This window comes from Vigna unguiculata, chromosome 6, assembly GCF_037176805.1.
Source record: "Vigna unguiculata cultivar grain cowpea cultivar isolate G323 ecotype 2 chromosome 6, ASM3717680v1, whole genome shotgun sequence".
Lineage (NCBI taxonomy): Eukaryota > Viridiplantae > Streptophyta > Magnoliopsida > Fabales > Fabaceae > Vigna > Vigna unguiculata.
The window spans coordinates 5,837,567-5,853,632 of NC_140797.1; the positions used below are offsets into that span (position 1 = coordinate 5,837,567).

Here is a 16,066-nt window from a genome sequence, read left to right on the forward strand (position 1 = left end):
ACAAGACATCCCCATTTAGAATAACACTTGAAGCTAACCTTCTCAGGGTTCTTTCATCATTCTCAGAAGCTATTTCAGGATATTCTAGGGTCTTAAGATAACGCTTTATATCAAAATACCAAGGCTTACCATCTGATTCTTCTTCCACTAAATAACAATATGTTGGTTGTTCATAACTCCTCATCTTGATCATCGACATTTCCTCATCTTGACTAATTTCAAACATTGACGACAAGGTGGCCAAAGCATCAGCTAATTAGTTATCCTCTCGTGGAATGTGATGGAACTCAATGGAATCGAAATGCTTCATCAATCCTTTAATGTATGATTGATAAGGGATTAACTTTTGGTCGCTAGTCTCTCATTTCCCTTTTAACTGATGAGCCACTAATACACGTCTAACACCTTCACCTTCGACTCGATAACTACCAAAATACGCATGGCACATGCTTCATATTCTGCAACATTGTTGGTACAACTAAAGCACAATCTTGTTGTCATCAGAATGTAATGATTCTCTGGCGAGATGAGCACTGCCACTATTCCATGTCCAAGTGCATTGGATGCTCCATCAAACAGTAATATCCAAGCCTTTTCATGATGGCTACCCTCCTTTTCACCAAATAGGGCAAGAATGTCCTTATCTGGGAATTCAGGTTGCATAGAGTGATAATCTTCAATGGGCTGTTGAGCCAAATATTCTCTGCTAAAGCGCTTCCCTTAACGGCTTTTTGAGTCACATAGACTATATCATATTCTGATAACAACATTTGCCACAGAGCCAATCTACCAGTGAGAGCAGGCTTTTCGAAAATATACTTAATTGGGTCCATCTTGGATATCAGCCAAGTAGTGTGACTCAACATATATTGGCGTAAACGATGCGTTGCCCATGTTAATGCACAACAAGCTCGTTCCAACATAGAATATTCACAACCTATAAACCTTTTACTCAAATAATAAATGGCATGCTCTTTCTTCCATGTCTCATCATGCTGCCCTAAAACACACCCCATAAATTCATCCAACACAGTTAAATATAAAATGAGGGGCCTCCCCGATACTGACGGATGCAGTACGGGAGGATCCTGCAAATACTGTTTGATTTTATCGAAGGCTTCCTGGCAATCTTCATTCCATTCCACAACTTGATTCTTACGCAACAATCTAAATATTGGCTCACAGGTGGAGGTTAATTGGGATATGAATCTAGCAATGTAGTTTAGTCTACCTAAAAACCCTCACACTTCTTTTTCAGTATTAGGAGCTGAAATTTCCATTATTGCCCGCACCTTATCTGGGTCACCTCAATACCTTTTTCACTAACAATAAAACCCAACAACTTTCCTGATTTTACACCAAAGGTACATTTAGCTGGATTCAATCTGAGTTTAAACTTTCTTAACCTTTCAAACAATTTTCTTAAATTAACGATGTGATCATTTTCCGATTCAGATTTAACAATCATATCATCCACATAAACCTCGATTTCTCTATGCATCATATCATGAAAAAGAGTCACCATCGCTCTTTGATAAGTTGCCCTAACATTTTTAAGTCCAAATGGCATTACTTTGTAACAAAATGTTCCCAAAGCGTAATAAATGTGGTTTTCTCTATATCTTTCGGTGCCATATTAATCTTATTATACCCGGAGAATCCATCCATGAAAGAGAACAATGAAAATCTAGCAATGTTACCCACCAAGATGTCAATATGTGGTAGTGGGAAATTATCCTTAGGGCTAGCTCGATTCAAATCCCTATAATCAAAACACATTTGAACTTAACCATCCTTTTTTGGCACAGGGACAATGTTAGCCACCATTGAGGATATTTTGCTACCGCCAAAAACCCTGCATCAAATTGCTTCTTCACTTCTTCTTTAATCTTTAGTGACATTTCAGGTTTCATTCGTCTTAACTTTTGTTTAACCAGGGGACATTCTTCTTTAAGTGGCAGTTTGTGTTGTACTATATCAATATCCAACCCAGGCATATCTTGGTATGACCAAGCAAATCTTGGTATGACCAAGCAAACACATCTCTGAACTATTTCAACAAATCACATAATTTTCCTCGTACCTCCTTACTCATGTTGTTACCAATTTTAACCTTTTTTCTCTCATCTTCATCCTCTAGATTAAGTATTTCAATGGTTTCTTGATAGGGTTTTATTTCTCGGTCCTCTTGTTTCACTAACCTTAAAAACTCAGAAGAAGGTTCCCAATTGTCTTCATGATCATCATCAATATTATCGATAAGGTGCTCAAAATTAGGAATATTGACATCATTATTTTCAAAACATTCATTGTCATATCTGCATTATTTGGATTTATAAAAGAAAATAAATAGACAAATAAAGTATGTAGTGAAAGCAAACATAACTGAACATCACATTAATTGAAAATGAAAAGATAGAACCAATCCATAAAGACATCCTAGAATGTTTTGTAGAAAAACAAAAAAGAAAAACAAGCATTACATTTGATTGAACTTAAACACCACAGGTAAATTCACGGTTTTCCAATTATCGATTTGCATGTCGGGAGGACAGCGCTGCACCAAAATGAAACTTCCTTCCCCAGATTCATCTTCAACGACTGCCACTTGACTAGCATTGATCCATCCAGCACTACAAAAGCTCTTCTTTAAGTCACAGATAGAGATCTTTCCTACCCTCGGCTCCCGACCCTGCAAGCGAGCTAAGCTTCGTTCTTTCTTTTCCTCCATTAATCTTCTTTTGTCCTCCTTAGTAGGCTTGTACCCCAGGTCGTATTTATTCTTGTTGTCAACAATTTTCAGTGGAAATATTGGTCCCTGTCCGACTTTGCCTAGGCCTTTTCCATATTCATAACCTTCTCTCAACATAACCTTTGCCATCATCAAAGAGGCACATGAAAAATATGGCTTTATCTGAAATGGTTCAACACATATATTCCCCACAATTTCCAAAGCTTGAAAAGCCATCTCAAGAGCTTCCTCTGTTGTTTCAATATATCGAGCAGATGAAGGACCACTCACCAGAAAATCTTCCTCTCCTGAAACTGTTACCATCTTATCCCTTATTACATACTTCAACTTTTGATGCAAAGTGGAAGACACCACCCCTACAGAATGAATCCAAGGTCTACCAAGTAAACAATTGTACGCTGGTAAGATGTCCATTACTTGAAAAGTTATTTGAAATACACACGGACCAACTTGAACTGGCAACTCTACTTCTCCCATCACTTCACTTTTGCTACCATCAAAAGCTCTCACAATCATAGTACTTGGCTTCATAGGGAATTTATCACGTGATAACTTCTCCAACGTCACCTTAAGAGAATCACATTTAAGGAAGAACCATTATCAATCAATACACGAGTTATAACATGGTCGAGACATTTAACAAATACATGAAGAGCTTTATTGTGTCCTCTTCCTTCAACGGGTATCTCATCATCCAAAAAAGTAAGGAAATCATTAATGGTAATATTATTAACAATCCCTTCAAATTTATCCAACGAAATATTTTGCTCAACATGAGCCCCACTCAGTATTTTCATTAGCAATCTTCGATGAGCTGTCGAATGCATGAGCAATTCCAAAAGCGAAATACGAGCTGACATACGATTCAACTGCTCCACCACCTTGTTTCGCTTTGTTGTATGAATTTCAAGAATTCACGGGCCTCTTCATCTGATATTTCTTTTTGTTTATCCTTTTTGCATTCTTCCTCATCTTGTATCGTCTTTTCTCTTAATATCTCTTTTGCTTTTTCAATTCCATCATTTACTTTACTTCTATGACATCCTTCCTTCCTTAGATCTGGTGGTGTAAAGAAACGACCACTCCTTTTTATCCCACCAAGACCTGATATATTTTCAACAAATGGACCTTCATGCACATAAGTGTTTTCAACTTGTTGTCCCTCACCAAGTTCATGTACTCCATATTTCCATGGAACTGCTCTATCACTTTCATAAGGAAAAGAGGAGGGCATTTTTATCACCATGGGTTGCCTTCCTTGTTCCATGAGAGAAGGTGCAGGTCTAGTGAAAGGAATCACTAAAGGTTCTGGCGTGGTTAAATTGGACTGTTCATCAGTTTGTGTCAATACCTCCTCATCCTTCTTTTCATGAAAAAATTGCAGGAAATGCTTATCAATTAGATTTTGCAACTCTAGCTTGAACTCCACACAATCATTAATAGAATGTTCGGCACTCGGATGGAATGCACATGCATTACTCAGATCATATTCACCTTTTACTAGCCCCCTCTCCAATAGTGCTTCAAGGATGAATTTCATAGAGCTCCGAATTTCACTCACTTTTCTTACCAACCTCTTCTCCCTGACCTCAATAGCATTTGTTGAAGTATTCTCATGCCCCAACAAAGGGTTATTTTCAATACTAGGTTTATCTTTTTTGAATGTCAACCACCCCGAATCAATGAAAGATTGTACCTTATATTTGAGAGGAAAACACCTTTCTGTTGAATGCCCATTTGCCCCTCTATGGTAGTCGCATGTAGCATTTGGATCATAACTCTTGGAAAAAGGAGGTTGTTGTGGCCTCATTGGGCAAATTACAACAAAATATTTACGAAGAAGCATCGGTAACAACTCTGTGTATGTCATAGGAATGGGAGTAAAATGAATAAACTTCCTCTCCCTTCTTGTATTGGTACCTTGACCAGGGTTCTCACTATCACTAGCAGTCGCTTTCTGAGGTTGCAACTGATTGATTGAAATAGGCTGTATTGGTAATTAACAGGTGTATGGTTATCCCATGCGGATGCAACATGAACTTCAACTTCTTTTTTCTTACTTTGATTGAAACCTGGTTTTTTGGTATTTGCAGCCGCAGGCGGGCCATATGCAATTTTACCATTTTTTAGCCCAGTCTCAATCCTTTCACCAATGATGATGATGTCCACAAAATTAGAAGATATATTCCAATTCCCAATCATATGCTCATAAAATGGAGGTTGTAGTGTATTCACAAACATTGTAACCATCTCCTTATCATATAGTGGTGGCTCAACTTGGGCAGCTATCTCTCTCCAACGTTAGGCATACTCTTTGAAAGTTTCAATTTTCTTCATTGTCATATTTTGCAATTGTATTTTGTCTGGTGTTATATCCATATTAAATTTATATTACTTTATGAAAGCATCAGCTAGATCCATCCAAGAATGAATGAATCGGCTTAAGATGCATATACAATTTCAGCGTTGCCCCAACTAGGCTAGTTTGGGAAAAGTGGATAAACAATTTCTCATCATTAGTATGGCCAGCCATCTTTCGACAGTACATTGTTATATGGCTCTTTGGGCACGTAGTCCCCCTATATTTCTCAAACTCAGGCACTTTGAACTTAAGGGTATCACCACGTCAGGGACCAAAGATAAGCCTACAGCATCACCGAATCCATAACTTTTATTCCCTTCATTAGCCCGTAGTCTCTCTTCCAATATCTTTAACTTTCCCTTGTTATTCTCAGTCGATGAAATCACCTGAGCTAGTGTCTTTTCTTAAAAACCCACACCTATAGTCGAAACATGTGGTGGAATCGATACATTAGGATCTGTATAGGTTGTGATTCCAACCACACTTTCTCTTAGGCGTATTTGGTTCCTAAAATCAACCATCCCAATTGACACTTGGAACTACTCATTAGGTAATGAAACATGTATGCTTGTATTACCACCAGAAAATGGATTCTTAACTTGCTTTACATACTCTGCCATTGGAGGTGTGTAACCCGGGGGTAAGCCATAAGGTGGAAAAGCTTAAGATGATGTCCCTTGACTCACTTGATGATGTGATGGGTAAACCAAAGGTCCACTTGATACATGAGGATGAAAGCCTGAAGGGTAGGAAGTACCATCATCAACTGCTGAACTTTCTCCTGAACTCTTCATAGCCCTCGATGCCTCCAAGATCTGACCCATTTGATCTTTTATTTGGCTGATTTCACCCTTCACTTGGATAATTTCTTCCTTCACTTCCTCGTGCGCATTTTCCCAATCCTTCATTGTTTTGGAATTTGCTCGAGTTCTATAAGGGTGTCTCAGAAATTTTGTCATATTCACTTATTGTCACTCTTCTATTTAATTCAAATGAAATGAGAAGTGCGAAAAAGGAAAAGAAAAGACAAATGCAAATGCAAACATTCTAGCTAGAAACTATAAAGTTGTGTGAATAACATTGCAAGTAATAATGGAAATTAACATGGAATGAAGTAGTCGATTCATCAGAAAATCCACAATGTTCAGAACTTCATAATAAGAAAAAGAAAAAAAAACATAAACATCAACTTCGAGCTCTAGCCACTATATTCTTCATTTCCCCTACTAGCTTCCTGCAATAACCAAGGAAATCTTCAATTGCTTTTGGTGGATTGAATATAGGCATTGCAATCTCAACATTAGTTAAAATCCTGGGTACATCTTCAATTGTTCTGTTAGCTATAGCTGCTAACTTTGAAAAACATCCTCTCCAATACTCTACAGCTCCCTTTAATTCAGCACATTCAGTTATCAATCTCTGATTTTCCTCCTCCAACTCTGCCCGATTCCAACTCTCTTCAGCCACTTTTGCTTCATAAGCTGATACTGTATCCTTCATCTGTCTCTCAAACTCTATGTTCCTGTATTGTATGTCATTTTCTAACTCTGCTCTATACCAACGTTCTTCTTCTAGCTTTGCCTCATAAGTTGCTGTCATTTTTTCTGTTTGTTGATCCATCTCCTTAATCCTAACTTGTGTATTACGCAGCTTGTTTAATGCCTCCCTTTTGTCTCTTGCCAATTCTTCACATAATGCAATTTTCTCACGTTCAGACAATGCCACCGCTTTCTTCTCTTTGCCTCTCAAAGCTAGCTCTTTGTTAGCTACCTCTAGATCCTATTGTACTCTGAAGTGATGGTTTCTTTCCTCTCTCTGCTTCTTTATTAATACATCACAAGTTCTAATCTTGGCTTCCTTGTCATGTTTGAGATCTATATATTCATGGTGAGCTTTTTGAAGATCATTAACAAGCTTAACATTTTTCTGCTTCATCTTTTCTATTTCTTCTTTAAGGGTTTTTACTTATTCACTCTCCACATCTTGTTGTTCTGGCATGAAGGTAACTGGTTTGAATGGTAGTTTCACCACTTTAACCCTATCCATTACCCATTGCTGATAAGACGTCTTCTCATTTACTACCCATGGCCTAGAGTCTTTTTCTGCACGCATCACACTGCCCCAAGCACTTCTAATTCGTCGAAGTAAATCATTAGATGTCCCTTCTTCATAGCAATTCCACACTACAACTAAAGATTCTGGATTTGGTGCACCTCGTATAGGATACCCAAATTTTCTTTGTGCTAATATCGGATTATAATTAACACAATATTTGGTTCCTATAAGAGGTACATTTGGGTACTCCCCACAATGTATGATATGTGATCTCTGCTGCCAGGATACCTCTCGTTTTATCATTCCATTATGTAATTTAGTAAAAAAACACGCCCATTCTTGTGCTCCTTTAGTTGTTGGCTTGTAATTTAGACTGACATGAGAAGTAAACCATTTATATAATACTGGCAAGCAACATGACAACTTCTTCTTCTTAGATTCATAACACATATTCAAATTTCCATAAACATCAGCTAAAACTGCTGTGACTAGATTTTCTGCATTGATTTTAAATGCTATGAAAACATTAATGGCTGAGAGATCAACAAAGTTATCAATGCTTGGGAAAATCATGACGCCATAAAGAATGAGCGTCAGTACATCCATGAAGGTTTCCCTCATGTCTTTATCAGCCAATTAGCGTAAATGTCCCTCTAGAAACCCCTTAGGAATGCCTTTGATGGTTCCCTTCGTAATCATTTTGCCTTCTAACTCTGCAGGGTGTATTTTCAAGATTCCTGCTAGTGTTGAAACAAACGTATTTTGCGTTGTATGCTTGTAAGGAATCTTGCCTTATAATGGTAGATCTAGAATATCCCCAAATTCCTCTATTGTCGGCACTAATTGAAAATCCTTGAAGGTGAAGCACCGGAGCGGCGGATCATAGTATTGAACCAAAGCAGTAATAGCTGGAACCTTTGTGTCAATCTCTAGAAGATTCAGTAAATTCCCATACTTCCTTCGAAAATCGTTCCTCTGGATAGTCTTCATCTTCCCCACCAACTCTCGAAGATAAGTCAAGTTTCCTCCCTTCGCTCTAATTGACTGCTTCTTTTTTAGTGACTCTGAACCATAATGCTCTCCCACTCCAGATTCCCTATTAATTTCCATTTCTTCTCCAAGGAAATGACACATCTTTATGATTTTCTACCTAGAATGAATACAATGAAAATGTACAAGAAAAAGAAAAAAATTATAGACTACATAATGCTATGAATAATTTACATAACTTATTACAACCCAAAGAGAAAAACACAAAGAAAGAAATACAAAAAAAATAGAATAGGAATTATAGGAATACACATTTTCCTTTGTGCCTTATAAGGTTAAAGCGCGTCATAGGATTAAGGCAGGTATATGTGCTCACCAGGATAGTCTCCTATTTCCTAAGGATAAAAGGTCACTAGAGCTATAGGCCACTTCACGACATATCTCACAACAGTTGGGAAACAACACGATGTAAGAGTATCAAATGAAGCAAACAGACTCTAGCTGAGGTTCTCACAATGACCACTTGGGAAGTACATCCACTGTGGCACTGCTACAAAATCCCCTTCTAATTCTAAGCTACTCAGACCCGGTATAGGGTCACGCTCATGTCATGTACAAAATATAAGGTGAGTGTGTGAAGGGAGAAAAAATGCAAACCTAAACCCCCACCTACAAAAGAGATCCATACAAAAACATATTTTTTACCCTAAGGTTCAATATCCACAAATATGTCATACACCAATAGGAATATATAATATACATAAATCGAGAAGGGAAAAACAAAACATCTAAATTAAACACCTTGCTTTCGCATATTCGATTAAATAGGCTTGACTCTCTGGTGTCCCTAGTGAAGTCGCCATCTGTCGCAACCTAAATTGCGACGGGACGACGAACTATAAAAGATAATTAATTTAAAAAAAAATTAGAAGTCGTCACCATTGTTTATTCTGGAAAACTATGAAAAACCACAAAATAAAGTCTGCGAAAACCAAATTTAGGGTTCGGGAGTCAGTTACACTAAGGAAGGTATTAGCACCCTATAGCCCCCGTCCAAAGGCAATACCTTTAATTAAATTTGCAAAAGAGATGTGTTTATGTCAAATATTTATTTTTCCCATAAAAGTAAGAAATAAATTGGACAAAATATGTTTTGAGTGAAAGGGACCTGACAAGGGTTAAAACCTTGGTATTCTCATTAAAAATGAGAAATCATGGCTATGTAGTTCTTTATAAAACTTGATTAAAATATTTAATTTTTAAAGTTATCTTTTCACATTATTGAAAATAAGTGTCATGCGATACGTGTAGTCGAGTTAACACAATTTTTTTATATTTTGTATTTTTTTTAAAAAGAGTGTCGTGTGACACGAGCGGTCAATTAGACACCAAAACATTCCTATGATTTTTTATATTTTTGTTAAAAGGAGTGTCATGTGACGCGTGCGGTTGATTAGACACTAAAACTATTTTATGATTTATTGTATTTTTATAAAGAAGTATCGTGTGATGCGTGCGGTTGATTAGATACCAAAACATATTTTATAATTTTTGAATAAACGGTCGATTAGACACCAAAAACTTATCCTTCTAAAAAAAATTGAATAAAATGATCAGATACTAGACGATGCAGACGACCGTATAAACACCAAAACTTTTATAAATATTAAAAAAAGAAAAATGTTAAAAATAAGGCTCATGATTAAATCTATTTAACAAAAAAATTAAAGAAAAACAAACTAAACATAATCATAAAAAGTTAAATAAAAACTAACAACAAAAATAAATAAATGAATAAAATAATTTATGACATAATTCCTAACCGAAAAAAGCTAACAAATGTGCATAATAAAAACGTATTAGGGAATTAACCCTTTAATCTCATGAAACTGAAATTATTGGACTATATAAAATAAATAAAGTGAGTCTACATCATGTAATATTAAAGACCTACATGGCTCCCCTATCACAACATCCATATTACTTTGCTTCCTGGGCATGTTAAACCTAGAAATAACATTTCGCATGCCTTCAAAATTATATTATATACATTAAAATGGGACCCAACCATACACCATTCCATCACATGCACCAATATTATGTTTTCGAGATTTTAAATGTATTAATCTTTGATCCCAACACATATACCCAATCTCCCGCAAATGACTCCTGCCAATAGCAAAGTAAAAGAAAAACCTTAAATCCTCGTTCTCAAAACTTGGCCCTGCAAATAAATTCTTAGCCCATAGAATTAAGTCAATTCGGATTCCCTGTACCAATCCACATGAACCTCACTCAATTTCCTTCATTCACGGAATTGTATCAGCAAAAACTAAATAGTACCAAACACAATTAAATCAAACATCAAACCAGCATCACTTATTAACATCACAACTCAGAAATGACGTAGAATTTAAAGATAAAACTTTGATTATCATTAAACAAAAATATAATTCCCAAATCAATTGATTGACTCCTAATTAAAATCACCAAAACTGAATTCAACTCTTTTGCCATACTCACTGATTTCAAAATGATCCATTATTAAATTCACTAAGCGAGACTTAAAAACTTAAAATATGCATTCCGCACTTCTTCGTTCAATTCAGAAACAACAATATTTTTCGTTCCACTCAAAACCACCACTGCAAAACAAATTATAAATCCGAATTTCCAGCAGCAAAGAAATGGCATCAAAAACTCAAACTAGAATTAAATTAAAACCAAAATCTAATAACAATAAGAAAACTCACTCAATCACAAACCTAAACAACACCCAATGGGTTTAAATCTAAAATTGCATGAATTCAAACCAATAACCACAAGAAGGAAGAAACTCCCAATTAAAACAACCAAACACAAATCAATCAAAATAAATAAATAAAATCACAATTGAGGGAAAGAGATTGGAGAACCTCGTCGGCGAGCATGGAGCAGAGCGCAAGCCTAGACCAAAAGTCTGACGCCGCCGATTTGAGGGTTTTGTGTGAGAAAAAAAAAAACCACAAAGAGTGCGTAGTGTTCAAGCGTGAATGCTAGTGAGGAAGAGGGTGGATGGCAATGATGATAGATGAATGAAATGTTGTGTGAATCAATCGTATATTTGTTTCATTTTGGTTGTGAAGATTCCCTTTCGTGAGTGGAGGGGATACAATCAAATGAGAGGAAAACCGTATCATGATGATGATGAATAGTGTGTGTGAACCTCCTGGTGCTTGCTTGTGCCCACTTAGTTAGCAAATGGGGTGAGCAGCGGTCGAAGGAAGTTGAGATAGAAGAGAAAAAAAAAAAACCGTTCCCTCCTATCCTGCAAACAATTTTTATTTTCAATTTTTATTTTTAATTTTATATTTCTGAATGTATTAATTAATTAAAAACGAAAATATTTTTTTTTGTTATATAAAAATAAGGTTAAAATACTTTTTTGGTCCCAATTTTCGTCAAGTTTTTTCAAATAAGTCCTAATTTTGGTTTTGTATTCAAATAGGTCCCAATTTTCGTCAATTTTGTTCAATTGAGTCTTTTTTTGCTAACACTGTTTAAATCATTAACGGTCATGAACAGTGACTGCCACGTGTCACTTCGTGGTTTTTTTGAATTTTTTTTATTTTTATTTTTATTTATTTTTATTTATTTTTAAATTTTTTTAAATTTTTTTTAAATGTACACGTGTCAACCCAGGAGCGTGTCACGTGTCACTTCGTGGTTTTTTTGAATTTTTTTTTTAAATGTCCATGTGTCAACCCAGTAGCGTGCCACGTGTCAAAGTCAATGTTCTAAATTCAATTTGGTCCCTATATTTGTTATTTTTGTTCAACTAGGTCCCAATTTTTGTTAACATTAACCAATTTGGTCCCTCTCCAAATTAAAACCAAATTTAATTTTTATATTAAAATTCACATTTTTTTATATTTTTATATAATATATTAAAATTCACATCATTATAACTTTGATATAAAAATTAAATTTGGTCACATCTTCGATAGGGACCAAATTGGTTAATGTTAACAAAAATTGGGACCTAATTGAACAAAAATAAGAAATATAGGGACCAAATTGAATATAGAACATTCACTTTGGCACGTGGCACACTACTGGATTGACACGTGGATATTTTAAAAAAAATTTAAAAAAAATTTAAAAAATTCAAAAAAACCATGAAGTGACACGTGACAGTCACTGTTCATGGCCGTTAATGATTTAAACGGTGTTAGCAAAAAAGGACCCAATTGAACAAACTTGACGAAAATTAAGACCTATTTAAATACAAAACCAAAATTAGAACAAATTTGAAAAAACTTACGAAAATTGGGACCAAAAAGGTATTTTAACCTAAAAACAAAAACTATTTTACTCAACGCTTAAAAAAACATAAATAAATAAAAAAACTTTTATTAATTAATTATTATTATTTTTTATCCTTCTTTATCTAACACTTATTATATATATATATATATATATATATTATTTTATTATTTTATTTTATTTATTTATTTTATTTATTTATTTTTAAAACAATGTTATTTGTCAGGATAAAATTGGGTGTTACACTTGTGTTCTTTGACATTCCTTATTTGTTTATGAAGGAACAATGTTAATAATAGTTATGATAATATATTATTAGTCGATTAAAAAATATATTTTTAAGGGTTATTTTTTAACGTTTAAGATACACTGCCGAAAATGTTTAGCATTTGTGATAATTCTTTTGACCGCCACAAACGTTAATAAACTTTACACCATTACACATTCTTTAAACATTTGTATTTTTACTCTTTATTTTTTAATGAGTTTTACTATTAAAAAATATATTCTATTGTCGTACAATTCAAAAACTTTGAACTCCTCTGTTATCATTTCTTCGTGAACGTCACACGTTGCTTCTACTCCTTTGTGATTTTAAGATCCGAGAAAATTAAGTAAATAAATAAATATTTGTATAATAATTATAAGGGAAGGAATCTATAAAGTAATTAATGTCGGAAAATTATGATAAAGGAGCAATGGTAGCCTAAGGGGTTAGACACGCTTGGTGCATCTTAATGAGATTATATGCAATAGTATTATATATTGATGCATGAAAGCTTTCTCCTGAATCAAATTCTTGGATCGTCTAACTTCTTAATGTTTGTTGTATGTGGTTTTAGAGAGTATGTGTGTGCTTGTTGTTTCGGTTGTATTGAGTTCTCTTTGTGACCCAATCATTACTATGATTATCATGATTCTTCTTTTTGGCTTTTGTGACCCTATCATTGCTATAATTATCATGATTCTTCTTTTTTTCACTTGCCAAGATGTCTACAGTTTTTCTCCTAAATGTGGCATAATTATTATTATTATCTTATTATTATTATTATTACTATTATTAGTATTATTATTACTATTATTATAATTATTATTTATTATTATTATAATAATAATAATTATTATTCTTATATTTATTATTATTATTATTATTTATATATTATTACTAGTTATTATTATTATTATTATTATATTATTTACTATTATTATTAATATTTTGTTATTATTATTTTATTTTATTATTAATATTATTATTATTTTTATTATTATTTTTACTATTATTATTATAATTATTATTATTTATATATTATTATTAGTTATTATTATTATTTTTATTTTTATTATTATTACTATTATTATTATTATTCTTATTTTATTTTACAATTATTATTAATATTTTATTTTATTATTTTTATTTTTATTATTATTATTATTATTATTATTCCTATTATTATTATTATTATTATTATTGTTTTGTTTTATTATTATTGTTATTATTATCATTTTTGTATTTTATTTATGATTTTATTATTATTATTATTATTATTATTATTATTATTATTTTAATTATTGTTTTATTTTGTTATTATTATTATTATTTTACTATCATTTTGTTTTATTTTATTATTGTTTTCATCATTTTTATTTTTATTTTTATTATTATTTTTATTTTTATTATTATTTTATTTTACTATTATTTTATTATTATTTTTATTATTATCATTTTTTTGATTTTATTTATTATTTTATTATCATTATTATTGTTTTATTGTCCGTGCGATATTTTGGGGCAATGATTATGTATTCTTCCTACTTTTATATATTGTTTGATTGTTCAGGATTGTGTTGGACTATGATCCAGTCATGTGATTATGATTGAATAAGCATATTTCATGTTATGGATTATATGTATAGTGCTTGGGGTTCTTTCGAACTTGCTTCAAAGTGTCAAAAACCAATAGTAGTGACGCTATCGGTGTGGCGCCTAGCGGCTTGGGGTGTGCTGCCTAGCGGCTTGGGGTGTGTTGTCAGGTGATAAAGGAAAACTAGAGAAGCTTGGAAGGCATGGCGCTTGGTGGAAAATGTGACCCCGCCAGGTGGAAAAGATCTGGTAGAGGCTTTGGAAAGCGTATGGCACCTAGCGGCGTGAGGTGTTTGCCAAGCGGTCTAGATCCAAGTTCCGCCTAGCAACGCGAGAAGTGCGCCAGACTGTTTTGGGTGCAGAGTTGGATCGCGAGGAGGATTCCTGCACCACTTTGGATGGAGGTCATGAGGCGATGCTTTGTTAGGGGCCCAGTTACGAGTGTAACTTGTATTGGGGTAACACGTGACCACTCGAGGTTGTAGCCTTGTGGTTTTGGAAGTCTAGTGGAGTGTGCGAGATCGTGGCTCGTACGGCGAGGTTTTGGAAGATTGCCCTCTTCAGTGTAACTGATTGAGTTTGGTAGTTTGGGGATAACTATGAACTGCGGTTCGTTTTCGGGAACTCCACTTGGTGTTGCGGATTGTGGTCGTGGCAATTTATTCTCGCGTGTGGACTATTAGGTGGTGGCTTGTAGTCGGAGGGGCGAGTAGACACTTGTGCAACAAAGATCGATCAGTGTACTCATCAAAGTGTGTAGAATCAAGATGCGTCCAACCACTGGCGGACCTAGGATGTGACAGGGGGGAGCCGTGGCTCCCCCATTTTTTTTTTTGAATTTTTTTTATATATATTTATATATTTTTTAAAATTATATTATATATTATTTATATTAAAATTATATTATGGAAAATTATAATAAAATAAAAAATAAAAAAATTTAATAGAGACATTAATTTATAAAAGAGATTAGGATTTTTTTTCTGACTATAAGATCTTTCCATCATGTAAATTATCATGAAAGTCTATGAAGAAAGATAAATACAAAGGTTGGGAAATAGAGGTTGGAAACACATATATTGAGATTCATGTATACATTCTTGCATGATCTATCACAAATCAAAGTTAGTATCTTATTATGATTTATGTATGTTAGTTTATGATTCTTTTTAGGATGTTTCTTCCAAATTAAGTTTATCCTAAATTAATATAACCCCTAATTATGATTTTAGGGATTCTTTTATGAAATTGGTATAAACCTTAATTATAATTTTTCCTAAATTATTATGATCCTTAATTATGAAATTTAGGGATTTTGTGTTTTTCGCTACCTATGGTATTTTTTTTTAAGTTTTGAATTTATACAGTATTGCTTATTTAATTAAAGTAGTATGAGTTTTATTATGTTTTGCATTGTGATAATTGTGATTTGTGAATATAAATTTTATTTATTCTAAATAGGTAAGAGGTGATAAATTTATATTAGAAAGATTATGATAAAAAGTAAAAAAATTGATTCCTTTTTTTCAAAGAGGAAGGTTTGTGATGAAGATGAAAAAGAAATGCATTTACGTTAACTAAGCTTGAGAAATTTAATAAGAACCAAGAATTTAAGACAATATAAAACAAATCTCTAAAGTTATCAGAGTTACATATAATGAATTTAACAATTCAATAGAACGTGATCTGGAAAAAACGACATCAAATTTGACAATACCACCAAATCAAATTGATGAGATAC

The 16,066-nt window shown here is 33.5% G+C and overlaps 2 protein-coding genes and 1 long non-coding RNA gene across 3 annotated transcripts; all 3 read right to left on the reverse strand.

The window, feature by feature from the left end:
• Positions 1-387: 387 nt before the first annotated feature.
• LOC146885436 (uncharacterized) lies at positions 388-6,073 on the reverse strand. Its single transcript, XM_085674927.1, has 9 exons — positions 5,801-6,073; positions 3,671-4,739; positions 3,400-3,566; positions 3,199-3,319; positions 2,484-3,108; positions 2,202-2,318; positions 1,652-1,762; positions 1,315-1,544; positions 388-719 (listed from the first exon to the last, which is right to left on the reverse strand). Exons 1-9 carry the CDS (start codon positions 6,071-6,073, stop codon positions 388-390), a joined length of 3,045 nt encoding a protein of 1,014 aa, XP_085531053.1.
• A 1,006-nt stretch (positions 6,074-7,079) lies between these two features.
• LOC114188308 (uncharacterized) lies at positions 7,080-7,790 on the reverse strand. Its single transcript, XM_028076905.1, has one exon. It carries the CDS (start codon positions 7,788-7,790, stop codon positions 7,080-7,082), a length of 711 nt encoding a protein of 236 aa, XP_027932706.1.
• A 2,255-nt stretch (positions 7,791-10,045) lies between these two features.
• On the reverse strand, positions 10,046-11,442 carry LOC114189199 (uncharacterized). The gene is made up of 2 exons (XR_003605579.2): positions 11,075-11,442; positions 10,046-10,328 (listed from the first exon to the last, which is right to left on the reverse strand). It is a non-coding gene; the product is annotated as an uncharacterized LOC114189199 (long non-coding RNA).
• Between the last annotated feature and the right edge of the window lie 4,624 nt (positions 11,443-16,066).

Coding starts and splice junctions, on each gene's coding strand:
- LOC146885436 (XM_085674927.1), bottom strand. CDS start 6,073: ATGACAAAATTTCTGAGACACCCTTATAGAACTCGAGCAAATTCCAAA. Junction 3,320..3,399: donor GACACAATAAAGCTCTTCAT/GTATTTGTTAAA, acceptor GATTCTCTTAAG/GTGACGTTGGAGAAGTTATC. Junction 2,319..2,483: donor GTGTTTAAGTTCAATCAAAT/GTAATGCTTGTT, acceptor CAAATAATGCAG/ATATGACAATGAATGTTTTG.
- LOC114188308 (XM_028076905.1), bottom strand. CDS start 7,790: ATGAGGGAAACCTTCATGGATGTACTGACGCTCATTCTTTATGGCGTC.